The 20680-nt window shown below is 46.8% G+C and overlaps 7 protein-coding genes across 7 annotated transcripts; 1 reads left to right on the top strand and 6 right to left on the bottom strand.

The window, feature by feature from the left end:
- Positions 1–73: 73 nt before the first annotated feature.
- P170DRAFT_411929 (putative DNA repair protein) lies at positions 74–2959 on the bottom strand (the record flags this gene model as incomplete). The annotated part of the gene is made up of 11 exons (XM_024846915.1): positions 2849–2959; positions 2772–2789; positions 2583–2716; positions 2419–2517; positions 2215–2368; positions 1888–2156; positions 1246–1836; positions 956–1195; positions 612–877; positions 350–515; positions 74–292 (listed from the first exon to the last, which is right to left on the bottom strand). The coding sequence occupies exons 1-11, from the start codon at positions 2874–2876 to the stop codon at positions 74–76; spliced, it is 2184 nt and encodes a 727-aa protein (XP_024701994.1). The 5' UTR covers positions 2877–2959.
- Positions 2960–3243: 284 nt separating this feature from the next.
- P170DRAFT_361734 (FPP/GGPP synthase family protein) lies at positions 3244–4338 on the bottom strand (the record flags this gene model as incomplete). The annotated part of the gene is made up of 2 exons (XM_024844481.1): positions 3244–4167; positions 4219–4338. The coding sequence occupies 2 exons, from the start codon at positions 4336–4338 to the stop codon at positions 3244–3246; spliced, it is 1044 nt and encodes a 347-aa protein (XP_024701993.1).
- Positions 4339–5148: 810 nt separating this feature from the next.
- Positions 5149–6596, bottom strand: P170DRAFT_427990 (terpene synthase family protein; the record flags this gene model as incomplete). Its single annotated transcript, XM_024847819.1, has 6 exons — positions 5149–5227; positions 5288–5499; positions 5642–5731; positions 5806–5945; positions 6007–6359; positions 6439–6596. The coding sequence occupies 6 exons, from the start codon at positions 6594–6596 to the stop codon at positions 5149–5151; spliced, it is 1032 nt and encodes a 343-aa protein (XP_024701992.1).
- Positions 6597–7604: 1008 nt separating this feature from the next.
- Positions 7605–9119, top strand: P170DRAFT_363096 (cytochrome P450; the record flags this gene model as incomplete). The annotated part of the gene is made up of 1 exon (XM_024844554.1): positions 7605–9119. One exon carries the CDS (start codon positions 7605–7607, stop codon positions 9117–9119), a length of 1515 nt encoding a protein of 504 aa, XP_024701991.1.
- Positions 9120–9362: 243 nt separating this feature from the next.
- Positions 9363–10420, bottom strand: P170DRAFT_448486 (mitochondrial carrier; the record flags this gene model as incomplete). The annotated part of the gene is made up of 2 exons (XM_024850966.1): positions 9363–10244; positions 10334–10420. 2 exons carry the CDS (start codon positions 10418–10420, stop codon positions 9363–9365), a joined length of 969 nt encoding a protein of 322 aa, XP_024701990.1.
- A 5057-nt stretch (positions 10421–15477) lies between these two features.
- Positions 15478–17661, bottom strand: P170DRAFT_427987 (uncharacterized protein; the record flags this gene model as incomplete). Its single annotated transcript, XM_024847818.1, has 1 exon — positions 15478–17661. The coding sequence occupies one exon, from the start codon at positions 17659–17661 to the stop codon at positions 15478–15480; it is 2184 nt and encodes a 727-aa protein (XP_024701989.1).
- Positions 17662–18560: 899 nt separating this feature from the next.
- On the bottom strand, positions 18561–19952 carry P170DRAFT_219342 (uncharacterized protein). Its single transcript, XM_024842852.1, has 2 exons — positions 19918–19952; positions 18561–19862 (listed from the first exon to the last, which is right to left on the bottom strand). The coding sequence occupies exon 2, from the start codon at positions 19724–19726 to the stop codon at positions 18650–18652; it is 1077 nt and encodes a 358-aa protein (XP_024701988.1). The 5' UTR covers positions 19727–19862; positions 19918–19952; the 3' UTR covers positions 18561–18649.
- Between the last annotated feature and the right edge of the window lie 728 nt (positions 19953–20680).

Below are 20680 nucleotides of genomic sequence, written 5' to 3'. Positions count from 1 at the left end.
TAGTTGAAATTTTGATTCTTACTATTACTATTAGATTATCCATAGCTTCTAGACGCCGGGGGTTAGCAGCAAATCAAAGCTCGATCTCCTCCTCAGTGTGATTGTTTCCCGCCGAAACAAGTGACATAGAAGCCCACGCATCGAAGCTGTCTGCTCGAGCGGCTAGGTAAGCCGCCTTTCGGTTGCGAGACGACTCGGTCCGGCTTAAAGAGGGTCTGATGGCATTGTGTTTATTCGCCTGGTCATCACCGGGAATATCAGATCGGGGGATTGAATGGTGGTTTTCTGGCTGCTCTTGATGGTGATCTGGCTCGTCAGGTGGTGCTGAGTCTTCGCTATCGAAATCGACGATCTGCTCCTGGGAAGCGAAAGCTGATGAAGACACAGAGAATGTGTGGCTTATTTGACTGTCGCCAATGACCTCGTCATCTTCGCGGCTGAGGTCCATGTTTCTTATGCTGCTGGGTGGGTGAGGCGGAGTTCCCGGGTCTTGAGGAGTATATTCATTCTCATGACTGGGATTCGTTTCCATGGTATCAAGGACATTTATGACTCTTTCTGTATCGCAGTTTGTGATATCGTTTGGCCCACCTCCCGGGTCAGTAGGGCACGATGAAGGGAGAGATCCGAGGTGTTGGAATGCGTTTGCGGATCGAGCGTTATTGAGAAAATCCCAGGCTTGTCGGGTTTCAGAGTGCTTGACTCGCTTAGTCTTTGGAGATAACTTCGGTATGAAAAGAGGTTCTTTTGGTGACGGAATTATGTCGGATGTTGTTTCCAAGGAAGATAATATCGGAGCAGGAGCTTTTTGGGAGGTTGCAACGGGGGTGGAAAGATCATCCAGGCCGTATGGGGATTGGTTATGGTCTGAATGTGGCTTTTGTTTTGATGGAACCGAAGATTCCACAATACTGTCTGGCACACTGGAGGTAAGCTGGCTTGACTGTGGCGTTACATCGTCAGAGCGGGCTCGCTTTCTCGAGCGGGTGCCATCATCGTTAGATAGTAGATCCCGCATGTATTTATCATGAGTGAAATCGGTTCCCGAGCAGAGATGACCAAATAAGGACTGCATAGATACATATTCGCCCCAGTTGAAAGGATCAACTGTGCAGGGAACTATGTTTTTGGGTTTGAAGGCAGCGATGAGCTCGCATAGCTCGGAATAAGATGAGTGACGTGAGTATGGGAAGTGCTTTCACATGTCAGGAAAGCCACAAATTCTTCTAAGGAAAGGAAACGTACAATTATCCTGGGTAGCGGAGCTCCAGGTTTGTCATGGACTTCTGATGAGTGTTGTATCACACTCTGCCACAGGTCTTCCCTGGAGTTACCCCGGCTGAGGATCCGGATAAGATTCTCCAGGGATATTTCATGGTCATCTGTGATTCCGTAACTGTCCAATGAGAGAGCCTTTGTTTTGGACTTGAACGCATCAGAAATTATCTTTCTCGTTTGCGACAGGCTTCGTGGATCATGGATCTGTTCAAGACATAACCTGTCCAATTGCTCCAGCGTGGATTCGTCTGGCAGTTCGAGCTCATGGATCTGATACAAATCTCCAGCTCCGCCACCTACTCCTACTTCGGGGACTTTCGACCCATCCTTAGCACGGTTGACAATCGGTACGATATAGACCGTTTTTCCGGAAGGCACTGCAGAGCAGTGTACGCTCGGCTCACAACTGTGAATGCGAGACTTCTCATCGTCACTCAAACAGCCTGGAACAAATTGATTCCCGAGCTCGAACCCACAAAGGGCGGGCGCTTCGTCGGCATCGGTTCCCCGGGAGACAAGCGATTTGTAAAGACCTAGCTGGTATCGATCCAAGTGTACCTAATTTATTAGCAAGTTGTTGTTTCTACATACACTAGGAACGATGCACACCTTCGAGTTGAGAGCAGCGGAGAGTGCAATCCAGACTTCCTCGTAGCCAAATGTCCAGGCACGAAAATAGAATGTAGTGTCTTCAGGATAAGTGGCGACCTTTCGCAGAAGCTCGGATATCCCTTCTGCTTTTGATGGAAAGGTGTTCGATACGTGAGAGGCGCGAGCAAAGGTATTGTCGAGGTATATTGTATCTAATCTTTTATTTCCTAGAGTGTAGGGAATAAGAATTCGATGCCGGGCAAGGCTATTGACCCACCAAGTTTCCGCTAAAATACTTTCATCAGCATCGCGTCGAGCGAGTTCTGTTTCAATGAACAAGCATACCTCGAATGTCGCCTGTATACAAGATAGCCTTTCCATTGCCCTCAATCAGGAACATCACTGATCCCGAACAGTGGTTTGCATCCAAGAGAGTAACTCTGATGGATAGCCGAGGAGTAAGTTCAATCTCCGTCGGCGAGTTCAAGGGGATGGGTCTCTATGTACAACATTAGCTGATGAACATGGCTCGAGTGCTGGCGAAGTTACCAGGAGCTTAGATAAGTGTTTGTAATGTAACGTCCTTGATTCAAGGATGCCTTTGCTAAAGTTCATGCGATGCGGATATTTTTCAATACGCAAGAGTATCTAGACATTGATAAGCATCAGACATTCAATTATGGTGGCACCAGGGTTTCGATGTGGATAGATACCTCTCTGGTTGCTGCGGAGCAGTATATAAAAGGAGTCCGAAAGGACTCCAGTCCTTGCAGATGATCGCTGTGGACATGACTGAGGAAGCATGCCAGGGGAGGGGGCCTCTCCGGGCTTTTGCGGAAATAATCAACTGAAATCCTTAAGTACTTAACAAGAATAAGGAGCGGGTTTTAGAAGTTACTGACTCTGAATGTAAGGAAATTCTACCATTATTATTAGAAAAATGGCACATTCATCCATTGCATTTGGGGAATCTACACACCTTGAACGATCCCATCGAAGGTGGACATTGGGGCAATGCGAAGAAGGTAGATGTGGTTCAATATATCTTTATAAGCATTTTCGGGGTACTAGAACTGACTATAGCGAGCATGTTGAAGTTCCTGTTTTTCGAGGCGGAGTTGAAGGATGGAAGAATCAAGAATGAGCATCGAAGAATGGAAAACGGAGAAGGCAGCAAAAGCTCGGTGCCTGGGATCCTGAGGTGTCGAGACTGCAGCGTCGGGCCACACGTGATCGCGTTTTTGCGGAGCCGAACGAGCCAATCACATCATATCCCTTCGCCATCGCCATCCCATCTCAACATCGCCTGTCTTATCAGGGAAGTCAGGTTATAGGACGATCTAATGCATGAAAGCTGGAATTTAGGGGGCAGACCTATCTATCGCGTTTGCAGATCTTCGATAAAAACACCTTGAATATCCTCTTGTCCAACCCCTCTGATTCATCAACTGCCTCAATCATCCTCCGCAACTCCTTCACGTATTCCTGCTCGAGTTGCCGGTATGCTTGGTCGAGTGTGAGCTCATCGAACACAGATTTGACTTTCATCTCTGCGATGCCATCCTTCCGACCATAGCATTTATCCAGGATTCGACGTTGAGATTCAGAACACCGACTGAGCGCTTCATTGATCACCCACGAACACTTATTATCTTGGATATCTGTTCCCACCTTCCCCGTCACATCAGGATCCCCAAACACATCGAGATAGTCATCCTGAATCTGATAATACTCGCCCATGCGGAACAATATCCCCTGTGCCTGGCGCAAATTCTCGGCTGTCGCACGCTGCAGATAATGCAGTGCTAATGCCACGGGGAGATAAAAACTATAATACGCCGTCTTATGCTTCACTATGCAGAGATATCGCTCCATAGAGAACTTCTCCAAGTCGACCGTCTCCTCGGGCGCCGTGGTGAGATCACAAAGCTGCCCTAATAGAGTCTGAAACGTAGTTTCGTGGAAGAGCTCAACCATTTGGATATACGCCGGGTGCGAACGGAACCTGGCCTTGAGGAGCATGAAGATGCTAGAATGCAGCATAGTGCCGTCGTTGATGGCTATAAGCCCAACTTTTGGCTGCTTGTACCAACAGGGTTGGCCGCGCCGAGTGCTCGAGTTATCCATTATGTCGTCGTGGACGAGGAAATGGGCTTGGAGAAGCTCAACCATCCATCCAAGGATGCTCAGATCGTGGAGCTCCAAGTCATTCAGAGTTCGATTGAGCAGGATGGCACCTGTATCAACGACCGAGAGACCGCGGTTTAGCTTTCCATTGGCGGTATTGTAAATTAAAGACTTCGATATGAGTTAGTGATAATATAGACAGGCATGATAAGATAGAGCTACCTTCTCAAACCATTTTATCATCGAGTCGGGGACGTCATATTGCTTCGTTTGTGTGAGGATATGCTGGATCAGAGAGGGAAAGGCAGCTTCAAAATCCTGGCGGCTGTGTTTGATAGTCATCCTGATTAGAGTCGTTTCTAATGCCACAAATTCTGTCAGTACTTATCCAGGCATGGCTTAGTAGTTATTTGAGCCTTTTTGAATCAGTATGCAGGGCATCTCCTCATCGAGAAGACTCTGGTACAAAACCATGGCAGGCACCGGGTAGGTAAGAGATTAGTTAACTTTAAATTAAAGTGATCAACGCAATCATCGCCTCCCGTTATGACAGGTCGGGGAATCAAAACGAACGATGAAAATGTATGTCGCCTTATTGCACTCAACTCTACTCAGCCTTTGACATAATAAATAAGCCATCTTTGTTTAAATCCCCTAGAAATTAAACGTCGGAGTCGGTGGTGGAGAATAAGAGATTATAAAATAAGAATAAGCTATCAAATAAGCTCTAACGTGGGTCGGCTGTATGTGGGTATCTTCCAGACCTTCAATACCCACACCTCGATGCTACTTGATCAGGTAAGAGCATGCAGAAACGCGAATAATTTGAGCTTACCATCCAACTAGGGAACCTTCTTTGCTAAGCTCACGGTTGTAACTTGTTTTTCATGCCTGATCATGCTTCAGGAAGGTGAGTGAACATGGTTTTATCATTTGAAAATAGGGAAAAGAAAAGAAATGATGAGGGAAAGTCTTTAAACTATAACTTGATAACCAACTTTATTCTTCAATTCATGTGAGTGCAAATTGTAACAGACCAGGGGCTTGGAAATCAACACCCCGTCAAAGCATTGCATCATCTAACTCTAAACATAGCAAAAATGTCCTGGAAAGGTTCAAGAAGATGGGAGAACAGCGAAGCTTTGAGCTTCTTTATACTTTCAATGACAGCAACATTGAACCATTTTCGTCCCTTGGTACAGATTCAAGGTTATACCGGGTGGTTGTAAGACTTAATCCAGATTAGTTGTAGGCTCATAGCGAAGAGAGAAATTTTGTGCAAATCACACACCTCCAATGAAGGAACCCAGTACAGTAGTCATAACAAGACTGTAAGAAAGCTTCACAGGATCTATCGCCGAGATGCATCGCTAGACCTGAGTCATACTGGTCCAGGTCGTCGATGGCATCTTTGAGCAGATGAACAGCCATGTCGACGACCTCTTGAAGGGAGTCGTTGGACTTGTATAGGAGAGGAATTAGACTGCACACTTCTCCTTTTTCCTATATCAAGCTTTCAGTAGTGACCTTTAAATCATGCTATGAGATAACAAACCACTTCCTTTCGGAGAGAGAGAATATCGTTGGTTCTGGTTGGCTTATCAGTGATGAGCTCTGCATGGGTCTTCGGTGGTAATATGCATACATGGCGATCACTCGATTGGTTTGAAGACAGATATCCTTCATAAATGGGTGCAAGAGCGTGGAACGAGAGAGCCTTGTGTCCATACTCAGCCTGAAATGAATAGTTAGTACAGGATAATAAAATGGTATCAATCATCTCTGGGCTAACTCCGTCGCAGCGCAAACCACTCCCATGAGGTTTGTGCCAAGTCGATAGGTCCAATACTCATCGATAGTCGGCAGTCGCTCCTGGGTGCGGTATTGTTGTTCCAGACATGACATCTCAATGGTGAACTCCATTTCCTCCAAAATGATCTCTCTATGAGCTATGTTGCGTATTAGTTGCCATGGACCCTCTCGATGAGATAGACGCGTGCTATCACTCACCTGGGTCATATTCCTCTCGAATGAACTGAGCGACTGGCTCAAATCTATCCAAGAAATGGTTCTCAAACTCTTCTGGAGAACCGCTTCTCTTCTCATCCCCATCCATTCCTAGACTCCTTCTCATGTACCGCAACGTCTGGTCCCGGAATCTTTGACTTGCCGTGAAGTCTCCTCCCAGCGACAGAGACTCTGAAACTTGATCTAGCTCATCATCCCACATAAGCAGCCATATTATGAGGAATGCGAGAACCTGCAGGGTTCTGAACTCCGCATGGGGCCACCACAGACAAGCCAGCAACGCCAGGTCAGTCGATTTGACCTTTTCGGCTTTCTTGGGATTTCCTGGGAACAGACTTTGGCACGTTAGTTTCGAAAGAATTAATTAAAGAATAAATATCAAGGCAAATGAGCGAGCGAGGAATGTTTCTTCACCTGTCTATGAAATCATTTGTTGATGGGATAAGCTTTGCGTGATTAGGGTTTGCGGTGCCAGCCGTAGGAAAGAAGGACCGCAACTCTGGGATAAGAACCTGCTGGCCTCGGAGGCCAGAGAGAATCTCATGGGGCGGCTTAGTTCTGATGGCTAACATTTTCAGGATAAAACAAGGTAGCAGGGCTGGCTAGTAAGGTCGAGCCGGCGTCGTTGAACTCTGGGTTAGTCGGATTAACACTTCCATCTTATATTCCATGAGTGTTGAAGTGAGGCAAAGAGACTTTGAATGTTTAAAATAGAAGAATACTAACATGACCAGCCATTCTTGAGACTCATTCCTTATTCATATTGGAGCAGCATGTCGTACTTCCACAAAAGGCATCACCGGCATCAGAAATGACGCGGCAAAGCTAGAAGTTTACACTTTTGTCTTCCTATACGTACTCGTGATCCTTTAGGCTCAAAGTAGTGAGGTTTATTATTCTTCCTGTGAAATGACGAAAAAGACAAGACAATTGACGAAATGGTTGTAGCGCTCCCATATGAGCATTCTCTCTATATCTCCCTTCCTGAAAACTATTGATTGGTCACTTATGTTATGGGCTTATACTAGGGTTCCATCATCTTGAACTCGACGAAAAGGGACAGCAAATGTAGATTATGACGTCCAGGAAATCCTCTATCAAATCATCCGCAGGGTAAGCACTTTGAAGTAGAATCATGCACTTCGGCGTGTGACGTCAAGCATTCTTATTTACTGCCAATATCGGATTTCAACATGCCCTGAGGGTTTGATGTAGTACGAACGCTGTTTTTGTCAAAAAGGTTATCACTGAGGGTTCCTTGGTTCCTACTCTGTCATTCAAAAGGAGTATGTCATAATCTAACCCGTTTGCCTGCAGGATGGTGGTCTTCCTCCCTGCAGCTTTGGTATTTGCCATTCCCCATCTTGTAACCCCAATTCAATTCCGCGTCAACCGGTTTAACTCTCTGAATAAATCATTGTATTCCATGGAAATTAGAGGCATAAAAATCGCCCCCAAATACTACTGCCACACATTGTGAGAACTCTACACCAATATAAACCTCCCTATCTTTCTCAATCATGTGTGAAGTTCTTTTGACAGTCAATTACTACTACTCGAAAAAGAAACGCAACATCGCTATGATTGTTATCTTAACCATTTTAGGGTCCATCTTCCTCCTCTACTTAATCCAGTGGAAAAGAACTCCTCGAACCCTCCCTCCCGGCCCGGATCCTCTCCCTCTCATCGGCAACCTCCATCAATTCGCCCGACTAGTCCCCTTGAAAACATTTCATGACTGGCATAAGAAGTATGGATCGATCGTTGGACTCACCCTCGGCCCCAGGACCCTCGTTATCCTGGGCACCCATGCCATCAACAAAGAGCTCCTAGGAGGCAAAGGCCAAATCTACAGTTCTCGCCCGTATATGCCCTTGGTGACGGACCATATGACCGGTGGTCTGAACACGGCCTTGATCCCCTACGGGGAGAGATGGAAGACCCACAATCGGATTCATCTCGCGCTGTTGAACCCCCGAATGGCGAGGCTGTACGAGGGTCTCGTGGACTTTGAATCCAGGAGGCTATTGACTGGAATCTGCTCGACCAAGGACTTCTCCACTGTCATTTATCGCTACACTGCGAGCTTAATTTTGTCATTGCAGTATGGCAAGTCTGTGGATGTGAATGATCCGATGTCGAGGGATTTCAAGGAAATCACCCACAAATTCGTCAAAGCCATCGGGGCCGGTAACTTTCTGTTCGAATGTCTTCCTGCGCTACAGCGGATTCCGCCCTCTATAGCGCCGTGGATTAAGGAGAGCCAGGGGTTGCATCATTCTGCGACAACTCTGTTTTCTTCGAGCGCAGAGAAAGGCGTCAATGCGAAAGAGTGGAACTGGTCAAAATATGTGCGCACCCTGAAAGATGCACATGGGATGCCAGAGGAAGAACTCTGGTATCTTATGGGGATTCTCTATGAAGCGGCGACCGATACTAGTGTGGCCATCCTGCGATTCTTCATTATGGCGTGCGTTTTGCATCCCTCTGCGGTAGAAAAAGCGCAGAAAGAGCTGGATTCCGTGGTCGGAGATTCCCGGTTGCCCAAGGAAGAGGACATGGCGCAGCTACCACATGTGAGTGTCTTCATTAATGAGGTTATTCGGTGGCGCCCAGCGACGCCAGAGGGGATTCCCCGTGCGACTTCTGCCGACGACGTCTACCAGGGGTACCATATCCCGAAGGATACAACGGTGATCGTCAACATGTGGGCTATGCACATGGATCCCAATGTATACGATGACCCCGAATCATTCCGTCCGGACCGATGGATTGAGAAACCGGATTTGCCGCTGGGGATCTTCGGATACGGCAGGAGAGCGTGTGCGGGTCGTCATTTTGCCCAAACTTCGTTAAACTCGGTTGTTTCGCGAATGCTGTGGGCCTTTTCCTTCAGTCATAGCTACGAGAATGGGCGTCGCGTTGAAATCGACCCCTGGGATTTGGAGCAGCATGGGGCCAGTTTGAGACCAGGGCCGTTCTCTGCAGACATCCGACCCCGGGATGCAAGTCGTCGGGCAGTTTTGGAGAAGGGGCCTAACGTTGATAGGGGTGTTGAAGAGCTTCTTACTCAAGTAGACAAGGAGATCAGTTAATGGTTTAATTAGCCGTATGTTACTATGATAGGAGTTAGCCTCTGGATATGGGAAGACTGGATCAGATGGTATAATGCTAGTAGCAAGTGGTAAGGGTTTTGTAGTTCAATAATAGTACCGGAATCTATTATTGTGGTCATTCTACGGCCGCAATTCGATGTCGCGGTAGCGTCCTCAAGTTCTATCCAAATATATGACATTATTAGCATTATACATGTCTATTCATAATACAGGTGTACCGTCCTAGTAAACGCCCAAATACCACTTCAAGCGATCGTAAACAAAAAAGCTTGTCGCCACCATGGGCACGACTTTGATATACCCAATCGTCAGCCCTACGTAGAACCCTCGTATCCCTCTTTCCACGAGAATAGTTCGTGCCGTATCGGCAATTCCTGCCTGGCTGATATGTCCCCCGTTCATCCCGCTGACTTGCATGCGTCGCCGGATGACCTCGAGAGGATAAGAGACTGTCTGCGCCACCATGCCCGCCAGAGCACCGGATAAAAGCTCCGCAGGGGCAGTTAGTTGGATGCGCTTCGTCAATCTAGATGGCATGTGTTCGGCGGGCAGAAGAGACGTATACGACGCCAGGAAGGGCGAACGAAACCAGTCTCCGATCAGATCGTGAGCAAAGAACGACATCCCAGCATATGGCAGAGTCGCTAACAGCGTGGGAGTATAGCCGCGATAAAAGTTCGCGACTGCAGATGTCCTCAAGCCTCCATCGCGGTAGATATGATTCCAAATCACAACCAACGACGTGGGCCGGCTTTGAAAGGCTAGATTTACCCGGATCAATTCAAGCGGATAGGTGCATGACATCGAAATAGCACCCGCTAGACTGCCCGAGATGAAGAGACGGGAGGGAGTATCTTCGTCCGGCGCCGTGATCAGGGCGCTGCGGAGCTGTTCGTAGGCGAGAAAGTTGATGGCCGCATCAGGAAATGTGCGGAGTAATGTGAGGGAATGGCCTTGGAAAAGCGCTTGGGTTCCACAAGATGTCTGGATGGTTCGAAGGGCATCGAGGACGGCCAGGCGGCTAGTTGTGTGGTGCACGAAACCAGGGTGAGCCGTTTGGAAGAGAATCTTCACTCTCTCCAGCGGCGCTACGACGGTTCTAGCCTAATTAATTGCAACGAGATCAATGAACGGTCCGTCCTCGTGAGCATACCGCGTCGTCCATCCCTTGTTGTCCTGGGGAGATGACTTACCGTGCATCCGGCCAACCCTCCTGCCAATCCTTTTCGCCACATCTGGCTGATGCTATTACGCTCAGCCGATCGATCATCCTGGCGCATGTTGTCAATGGCCCTTTCTGTGGGGGGAGGCGGCCATAAAGAAGGTGGTTCGGAGCGCGTCCGGTAAGTCGGGAGAACGGTATCCCTGTGTAGGCTAGCATTCCGGATGTCTCACATCACGAATTCTCCAGCATTCGACAATTAACCAAAGTGGACCTTGTTGATTCATCTGCACGCCGTGTAGGCAGCACGGGCAAGATAAGACCTGAGCAATTCGAATCCCAGACACGCTCTCTTCGCAGCGCATATCGATCCCGAAGATCACTTATATGCTGAGCTCCCTTGCAGGGGATCCGCTATTCTTAGACTCATTGCTCCAAAGAATGCCTTTGATACAAGTGTTGTGATAACTCCGTTAGCCCCCGGTGAGATAGGTCAGACCACACAGGCTGCCTCTTCCATCTTTCGCAAGCTTCGGGGTGCGTTGAATCAGGCTAGTGCGGAGAATGCATCTGGATATGTTCGTAGAGCGGCCCAGCAACCCGGCACTTTTGGCGCGGGTCTGGCCTGTCATTCAATCATGATATCAGGCATAGTCAATAAAAGAAGAAGCAATTCTATACTCCGGGGTACACCAGGGCTGGCGGGGTCACGCGTTTCCCGCTGGGGTAAGGCGCTTATGTCCGTGCCGAAGGGCGTTAAATCCGCCACCCCACCGATAGCGTCTGCCGGGGGTCCCTTTCCCTTGGTGGTCAACTTCACTCTAGATGAAGAATTTCTAGATGAGAAGTGTTCGCAAAGGGCTCAATGGCTATCCTGGTTTCCCCGAAAATCCTCTCATCTGATCGTTGCATGTAAATTAGACCACCTTTTATGAGACAGGCAGTTGGCCCGGGTGTTTCCATTCTGTCGAGAGAAGGCCCTTTTCTCGAACTAGAACATGCGACTAATGTAGTATGTTACTTGTTACTTAGCAATGCAAGTTAACTGGGTACTTTCTCATTGTGATTGATAACGACAATCTAGTCTTGCTGGAATTGTCCTGTAGTATCAAAAGGAACCACCGCCTCCAGCAGGACATAATACCACAGCCATATACCTCAAGCGATCGACCTCCTTGCCATGCAGCATTGGGCAGTCGATAAGCAGGACACCCTTGTGAGCTGATACATGCATCATAAAGAATGTACAAGGACCCTCGGTCTGAAAGTAAATTATTGAATCGATTGAAGCAAAACAAAGGGAAAGCAATATCACTTCAGTCTGTCATGCGAATGCAGCCGCAAAGGTAGGTTCGTCAAATGACTTGGTATCTTGATTAGTAGTAGAATGATTTAAGGATCGAGAAAACGGCAAAGTCCTACTGCAGGTAAGGATGGGATGGCGCCGGATCGGTTTCGCAATGTATGTACTAGGACTGTTATGTGTGGTTTCGTCAAGATTGAGGCGATGTGATCAAGTCAGAAAGAAGGAGTAAAGCAATCGAGGAAGCAGTTCGTTGAGCTAGAGATTCTTTCATTAAGTAGTAGTAAGTTGATATGGAGTAGAATAGAAAGATCGAGCGGAAGGATTAGCGATCAATAAGGCGGCCATCTGATCAGGTTGCCTGTTAAGCGTAACTAAACCCTCTTTTAAAGGCAAAGCGCAAAGCAATGGGGATCAAAGCAGTTATGAGAAACGCGCAACAGAGAATATGATAGAGAATAAGGAACAAATGTAAAACACAGTATGGCAAAGCAGATTGTAGCAAACAACAGAGTCAGAATTTTAAAAGGCAAAGCGGCCGATGCAAGCGATAATGTAATCCGAAGTTCTCCTCGAGCCGAGACGATCTGATCTGTCGAGTTCTTCGTTTCGCCTATCAATTGAACAAAGGAAGCACCTGCCAACGTGCCGTAAAAAAGGTGTAAGCGGTTCGGAAAATAAGCGTCTGGGATTCTGTCTCTTATGCTGCAGAGAGAGACAGGCCGAAATGTCTTGAGACATTTTGAAGGAAAGTTACAAAGCTGTTTATCTCATCTTGGTTGAAACTTGTCGATATATGCAGTGTGAACACGGCATATATGAATAGAGGACTTTCTGTGTGAACAAGTCCTCCTGATCCTGGAAACCAAAGTCTGACCGAACTGCATCTAGCCAAAGCAGTGAGCTAGTTTACCTACCTAGTGGGGATAAGGAGCGTCGATTTTAATAAGCTCAGTAAATTCAATACTCTCGTCACCCCGCCGCTTTCTTGCCACAATCTCATTTGCGAGATTTCCAGTAAACGAATAGTACTGGCCAGGTCCATATGTAGTGGGATTTTGTTCATTTGTTGCAGTATGAACTTCCACTATATTGCCACTCGTGGTGACATGTCGAGCTGCCAAGTGACTACCTATAGCAACTATCAAAAATGAAAACCGCATCAATTTAAATCCTTGAGGACAAGATAAACGCTCGCGGCAAATTCTGGGGACACCCAGATAACGGATTTGCTCGAGCATATAATGGGTTTCAGGACTAGATGTCCAAGGTAAAGTATGGTTGCACCCCTGCAACTGCTATAATCATTGTTGAGAGAGATGGACCGCAAGTATTCAAGAAGCTCGCGGAAGCCGCTGGCACCTTAACTGTGCGTCGGCAAGAATAACACACAAGGCCCCGTTGGATCACGTGTCGTCATAGTTATAAAGTGGCCGGAATATGTGAGTTCATCGATGTCACAGTTCCACAACTTCGCATTGAGAGGGCCTGCTTGCACGAGGTAGGGAGTGAGGAAGGGACACAGAGGCACTCTTGGAAGCAACTTGTTGGCTGGTAGCCACCAAAATCGGATAGTCAAGAATATCCTATCTTCTGCTATTTCTACCAGTTCAAGCACGAGGCGTACTTTGCCCCAAAGTTCGTGGACGAGGGTTGAAATGCATAAGAGGTTTGGGGGTTGCCTCTGTACCTTCGGGCCCGAAAATATCGCGACACCATTTGCTGATTTTGTCGGGTATCCAGAACGCCTGGAGGAGACTCCAGAAATCTTCCCGCTCGCTTTCTGTCAGCCCTAGTTAATGACGCTTTGGTCGAGGATTATGCCTGCTCATCAAGGGCCCTTTTGCATTGTATTCCCCTGCACCAGACGGAACAGAATCTTCTCGATCAGCCGCACTATGCGTCTATCTTCTTCTGCAGAGTTCTTGGATTTGCTCGCGATAATTCCGCCGCGGCAGTGGACTTTCCCACCAGAAGATAGATGACTGGAAACGGGTTTGTATGGCTTTGCCAGACTGCTGTAGCGAACGCCCTGAAAGTCTGCGATAATAGGGTCTTTCCACTTTCAGGCCATGCCATATGTCATTTGCTTTCATTGAAAGCCCTTATCAGGAGCAAGCTTTCTTCAGAAACACACGACCAAAAGCTCATCCGCGTTCTGGTGGACTTATCGCAGATTATGCTGTTCCATACATATCGCGTAACCGCAAGGTTAGACTGAGGTACGCAAAGGCAGATATTGTACATATACTTAACCGTGCCGTTATTTGACGAGAAGTTCTTCAGCCATATCTGGCCAAAAGTACCGGATTTCGTCAGTCTTTCAAGACTTGCTGGACTTCGCCTTCGAGCACTACCTCCACTGGAGCTCCATGCCCAAGGCCCCCAACTGGTCCTTGGGACAGTTATTTTCGAGAGCTTTCTTTTTGCGTGTCGACTTTGATTTTCTCGAGGTCTTCCTCTCTGAAACCGAATGTTTCGGAGGCTTTCGAGTCTCCGTTGAACGGGTCACTGCGGTCATTGCGATGCCTTGGAGGTTTACCGAGTGCATCCAGTGTCGACCTAGAAGAAGGGTATAATCCGGTTGCATCTGCCCGTCCACAACCATTGCTGCGATGTCTTGGCTGTCTTGGCTGTCTTTACGATCACGACGTCTCAAGGAACATGTGCCGATTCTGCATCTATATAGAAACCACCATTTCTATATCAGATGATATGATGGACTTCAACTGCATCATATACCAGAGGCTATAGTCCGCAGGTGCCAGGATATCTGGTCTCCTTCTTTGCTGCTGTCGCTGGTGATCGATAGAGATGGAGGGCAATGTAGAAAGAAGATCCAAAGGTTTTCTTTTATCTTCTGAAACAAAGAAAAGAAAAGAAAAGAAAAGATGGACAGCTCTGTCACCCCTCTGCCATGGCCAACATTGTTGGATATTTCAGTCATTGTGATTCGGGAAACGGAATGCAAGACAAAATATTCCGAGCGTTATGTATCTTGCTTTCTTCTTTCAGTGGAGGGCAGCAAGGTATCAATTCGATAGTCAAGTATTTGAGCGGCGGAGTATCATTTGTTTCTCTCCAGAGGTGGAGACAGAGCCTCGAAATGCTCATTCTCGAGATCGCCATGTCAAGAGACTATCAAGCAATATGTCAGCAATCATTAATCCTCTCAGCAGAATATCCATTCAGTTAAGTTATCTTGTCAAGGGTCCGGGCTGTCTTGATCAAAACCTCATGACCCAACACAACCTAACCCGCCTCGGAAGCTGTAAAAGAGACCATACATACCTCTATTATTCTCCTTCACCAGTCTTGCCTGAGGTCTTTGATCTTGTCCTAATTTTCGGCTTTGGGGTGTGTCATTCGCTTGAGCTATGCCTTTTTGGCTAGCCTGGGCCCTTTCGTCATTTCAGTCTGATCGTTCGCTTTTCCAAAAAATATTCTTGGAATTGCGTTTAAGATGTCCCGCGTTGGTTGCGTCTTCCTCCCGTCTAAATGAGGCTTTTGAGGAGAGGAACACTGCTCGTATTTGAACAAGTAATGGAACTCGAGAGGTCCCGACTGTTATAAAATCTCACGTGGAATGGATGATGATTGATTATGAACTGGACTAAAAGTATGGAACGGAACACGGAAAGTCCAACCCACTGCTGTGGGCGGATCCATGTAGCAGAAAGTGCAAGTCACTTGGAGTGGAGAGTCAAAGTAGAATTGAAAAGCCATATAACATTAGTCGAAAGAAAATCAGAAAACTGTTCGCAAGCACCGTTTTGAGGCTTTTAGAAAACAAGGTCAAAATCCATGTAAAAAGAAAAGAAAGCTATCTCATTCCAAGCCATTTCAATAACATCTTTGCTCTGATGAGCACGTCAAATGTCTGTTGGCCATTCAAGCGAAATCACATTGTCCGGATGATCCTCTGGCATATTTGGGTTGGGGTAATCTGCAATATCTTCCATGATGTCTGCATTATCCATTTGAAGAAGTTTTTCCTGCACTTTCAGCATTGCTAATCTGATATCGGCAGGCCTTAAGATAAAATCTAACTTCTCTCGCAAGAAATTAAAGCGTTTTTGCAATCGACTTCTAGATCGCAAGACACGCCTCAAGTGATCATTCTTTGTAGCACCCAAATCAAAAAGGATTTTCTTTTGCTCTTTCAGAGATTTGATCTTCGCCTCTGCATCTTGTAATTCCTTCAGAGTTGGTGTATCCAAAGTCATAATCGCCTTCGGAGACGGAATGTTCTCAGGCAGGTCCTTGTTGCTTTGTTCCAGTTTGGCATTGGCCTGCTCAAGTTTGGATTTGGCTTCTTCCAAAGTAGCCAGCTTTTTAAGCAATCTTTGGTGTTCTTCTCCATTTTTCAGATGAATAATCCGTCTGGCGAATTCTCCGCGACTGGCGACCAATTTTTTGTTGTCGTCTCGAAGTTGAATATTTTTCGCTTGGAGTTCAGCATTCGTAGCACGGAGTTGGTCAATTGTTTTTTCAAAAGAAGCAAGCTGCACCTTCGCCGCTTGGAGCTCATCAACTGTCTTTTCGAGCTGACTGACTTTCAATTGGTCTTGTTTGGCAGAGCAAACAAGCATCTCAAATGTATCTTCCGGAGTCAGGTCTCGCGGTACGAATGGGTTTTGTTCAAGCGGTGATGACAAACGGAGCAGTTCAGAAACGGTTTGCTCGGATCCCTTTGGATCATTTTGAATTTGCTGGCCATTTTGAACCTCAACCAATGACGGGTTTTGAACTTCCACTGTAGGGAATGGCGTTTGCTGACGAGTAATTCGAGGGGGCGTCTTTTCTCGAAGTAGAACTTTTTGTGTCTGAGCATTTCCAGTGTTACGCAACTTTTCCATTGTTTCTGAGGAGTGCATGGTGGAATTGAACCAAATGGCATAGTCGGGGTCGTTTGCCAAATCAGCCGAAGGGACACTTGGAAAAATAGTCGATGAAAATGGTAAAATCGACTTGTAGTTGGACTGAACAGTCAAACCAGGACGAGTCAAAGACGACGACCGCATGATGGACGGGTCAGACGAAGCAAAGGGGTCAAAAGATGATGCTGACCGACCATGGCGTGGCGCAAATGGCAAACCACTGCGAGTCGTGGGCCTTGCAGACTTCCGCTGAGTAGACATATGTTTGGATTCTTGGTGAGGTTGATTCTCTTTCGGATTATCAGGATTTGTGATCACCGAATTAACAGACTCTCCATCATCGTCAGGTCTATCAGCTCCAGCCGGTGTTGTGCCGATTTTGTCTGCTATATCCACTCGAATTCCTTTCTGGTCATCAAATGACAAGCGTGCGCCGTTCTTATACTCGACCATTCCTTCGATAGATGTGTTCGAGGCCAGACGATTGACGGCAGTAAAGCTACTTGTAGATGTAGCTACACCCATGTGTAAAATATTCGGCGATAAAGCTGCAGCCTTTTGTTCTCCAGTTGGAATGCCGTTAATCAACCATGCAGCGTATCTAAACGCCAAATCTTCACCACAGAGAACATAAAAGTATTTTACCACTGGGATAAATAGTTCTCCGTGAAAATTAACAATGACAGCTTTGCCGCGTGGAAATCTCGTCGAGCGTATGATTCCGTTTGAGTTAAAATCAAAGTTCCAAGCCTTGCCTCTGAATGAGGCTGTCCATTCTTTTGGCTTGGAGTGCGGCTCAGCAAGTGGTTTATCTGGCTCAGATGTCAAGTTTTCTGCCACAATCACCCGCGCAACCCATGCGTCGCTCAATTTCACGAAAGATGGCGGCATAGAATAAGTACTCAGCCACTTGTCGCCGAAGAAACTCCAAGTATCGGGGCATTTCTGTTGGGATTTAGAAACCACTGTAGACGGAGTCCACAACACGTCTGTGGGAACAGGGTTACTTTGGTTCACAGTCCAGGCAGATTTCTGGTTATCCCTGGTTGTTTTGGCCAGTTTTCGAACTGAATCGTAGCTTGAAGTCCAAGCCGGGCTACCGAACGCCAAGCATAACTTCTGAGCGGTTTTGGCCTTTTTAGCCGGACTGTCTGTACTGGAATCGTTGCTGTCCATTTGAATCAAGTGAGATGTAGTGAAAGTCAGAGACAGAAAGGCGCAAATTATGGCTTGGATAGTAAGGTAAAGTGAAAGATTCAAGAGAGATGTAAGATGTAGTAAGGAAGAGAGAGGTAGAAGGATGAAAGTGTAGGAAAATAGAGAGATGAAGCATGAAAGTAGAGAACAGTGCAGAAGTCCAAGTGGTGTTCAGCAGCGCATTCAAAATTATTGTCTCAATGCAAATAATAATAATTTGAAGTACGACCTATTACAGAGCCCTCGTCTGTGGTTTTGATCACTGTCCTTCTTGCGCCTTGATGGGAGTAGTAAGTAGCCATGATCTTTGCAGTGGTTATGCATTGGAAGAAGATTGAAGGCGTTGGCGGTGCTGCTTGAAGTGCACCGGCTCCATCTCATGACCAGATTAATGGCTGTTCTGATTTCCTCGAAATATTATTTTATCCGATTTTTGCATGGAAATTAGACCATCTTTTATGAGAACTGGACAGGAAGTTGGCTCGGGTAATCCCGCTTTGACGTGAAGCCCTTTTCTTGAACTAGGATATGCTACTAATGTAATATGTTACTTGTTGCTTAGCAAGCAAATTAAATACTTTATCAATATGTTGGATCTTGAATATTGATTGAATTGAATTGTAGTATTAAAAAGAACTGCCGCCCCCAGCAGGGCACGACACCACATCCTTACTTTAGGCGACCTCCTTGCCATGCAAAATTGGGCAGTCAACGAGCAAGACACCTTGTGATTCAATACATACATCATAAAAAGTGCCAGAAGGCCTTTGGTTTCAAAATAAAGTATTGAATCAATTCAAGCAAAACAAAGGCAAAGCGCAAAGCAATGTGAGTCAAAACGTGATAAGAAACACTCGGCAAAGAATCTGATAAAAAAGCAAGGGCCAAATGTAAAACACAGCATGGCAAACCAGGTCATAGCAAACAGCGCAGTCAAGATCGTGCAATTCAAATGCTGGTATGCAGGTCAAACCACAGATTTTCCTCCTACTTCGGCGGGTGGAACATTTTCCTTAAGCCGAGATAATCCGATCCGTTGCAAAGGATATGGGTGCGTCGTTTCAGCTATCAATTTGACACAGGAAGTACCCACCAGCTTGCTGAAAAAGGAGTATGCCCCTCGGAAAATAAGAGTCTGGGATTCTGTCTCATAGACCGCATCAAGGGACAGACCAAAACGCCTTGGTATCTTCCGTAGCCAAACAACAAAGTCATCAATCTCTTCTTGGCGGAGACTTCGCGAGATTCGAAGTGAGAACACAGCATATAAGGATGGGGGTGTTTCTGTCCGGGTGCTATCAAACCCTTCTTTTCCTGGAAACCAAAGCCTGACCGAGTTGCAACCAATCACAGTCGAGTGGATAGGTTTTCCAAGTGGGGAGGTTAGGCGTAGGTGCTCGATTAGCTCTGCGAATTCAATACTCTCGTCGCCTCGCCGCTTTCTTGCTAAAATCTCGTTTGCAAGCTTTCCAGTGAAAGAAGAGTACTGGCCAGGTCCATATGTAGTGGGATTTTGCTGATTTGTTGCAGCAAGCACTTCCACAATACGGCCACCCATGGTCGCGTCTCGAGTTGCCAAGTGGCTGTAGCAACTGTCAAAAATAAACACCACATCAACCGGCTCTGATGAAGTCAAGTTCATTACAGGTCCTAAGAGCGCAGTATCAACTCTAAAAGCTCTGCCATGCGAGCTAGCAAAGTTCAGGTGCCCTTGTATGCCCTGCATTCCATGTCCCGCATAGTGGATCAAAATAAGGGTCCGACCGGCCGTCTCGAAACCTCTTGTGACAAGCTCGTGGACTTTTTTGGCCACGATTTGGCCAGGTGACGAATGTTTGGATCGTAGGCGAAGCTCCTCAGCCTTTGGCAAGCCCAAGGCTTTCAAGATGTCTTGAAAGCTTTTAACATCTCTTTCTGCATTTGTCGCGTCCGCCTCCCAGCTAAACGATATTGGCAAGTAAAGAGCGTACGTGCGGCAGTGTTGTTCTATAGCCCTTCTTATCATGGTTTGAATCAAGTCTGTGTCGAGTGCGTCGGAAGTCATTTTTGCGGCTGATACCTCAAGAGCAATGGTGAAAGAAGCTATGCGGTAGCTCAGTTACTGGCGATGAAGAATTTCCGAGTATGATGGGGAAAACTGGCTTTGAGGACGTATGGATGACAGCGGTGTTGGAAGAGATCTGTATGTGAGTCAGAATTGCGGCAAAGTTGGGTCTTTTGCGGGAGTTTACGTACAGATGCGGTCACGAAGACCCGCTTGGCTTTGATACCTCAGGCCAAACTGGTTGAGGAACCAAGGGAACTGAGACACTCGATTGAGATGGCTCAGGAAGCGCTTCGCCTTGAGCTTGTGGCTTTGAGTGGACAGTTTGGTTTGACGCGGTTGAGAGACTGAAGACCAAATCAAACGTGCATGGGATCAATCCGGGCGAAATCTTCTTATCAGGCTGAGAAGAGCATGTGTGTTCGATTTTTTAAAATAACAAGATCATCCACCTAAGAATAGTCAGTTTGTTTTGAAGCAAGCTAGGGTCCAAGCTCTACTAACCTGATTGGAATGGCCTTGGTCGATCCTTTGGTCTTCTGTGAAGTTGGTTTGGACCGCGAAGAAATGAAGAGAGGAGGAAAATTTTCTGACAGAGAAGATCACCGAAGATCGAGGGGAAGGTGGTGGCTCCCGGGGTTGGGACGTCCGGAGTCGGGTGAAGAAGGAAGGAAGGGGTCGGAGTCCCCAAGCAGCAAGAGGTACAGATGCTCTAAACTGGAGGGTCAAGGTAAGCAGTAAGGTTGAACATGAGAGAAAGAAACCGAAGGTCGATGAGATGAAGGTTCTTAAGAGGCAGGGAATCCGGGGGATCAGGGGAATCAATGGAATCGAAGGAATCGGGGGAATCGAGGAGTCAAGTCCCTCATTCGCCCCTCTCATCATTTGCAATGATTGTCTACAGCTTTTGACCATCTTCTTTGCTTTGCATATGGTTGTCAGTTGTTTGTTTTG

This window comes from Aspergillus steynii (genome assembly GCF_002849105.1).
Source record: "Aspergillus steynii IBT 23096 chromosome Unknown P170scaffold_6, whole genome shotgun sequence".
Taxonomy (NCBI): domain Eukaryota; kingdom Fungi; phylum Ascomycota; class Eurotiomycetes; order Eurotiales; family Aspergillaceae; genus Aspergillus; species Aspergillus steynii.
The sequence above is the reverse complement of the archived record's forward strand: the minus strand, read 5'-3'. Positions and strand labels throughout refer to the sequence as shown.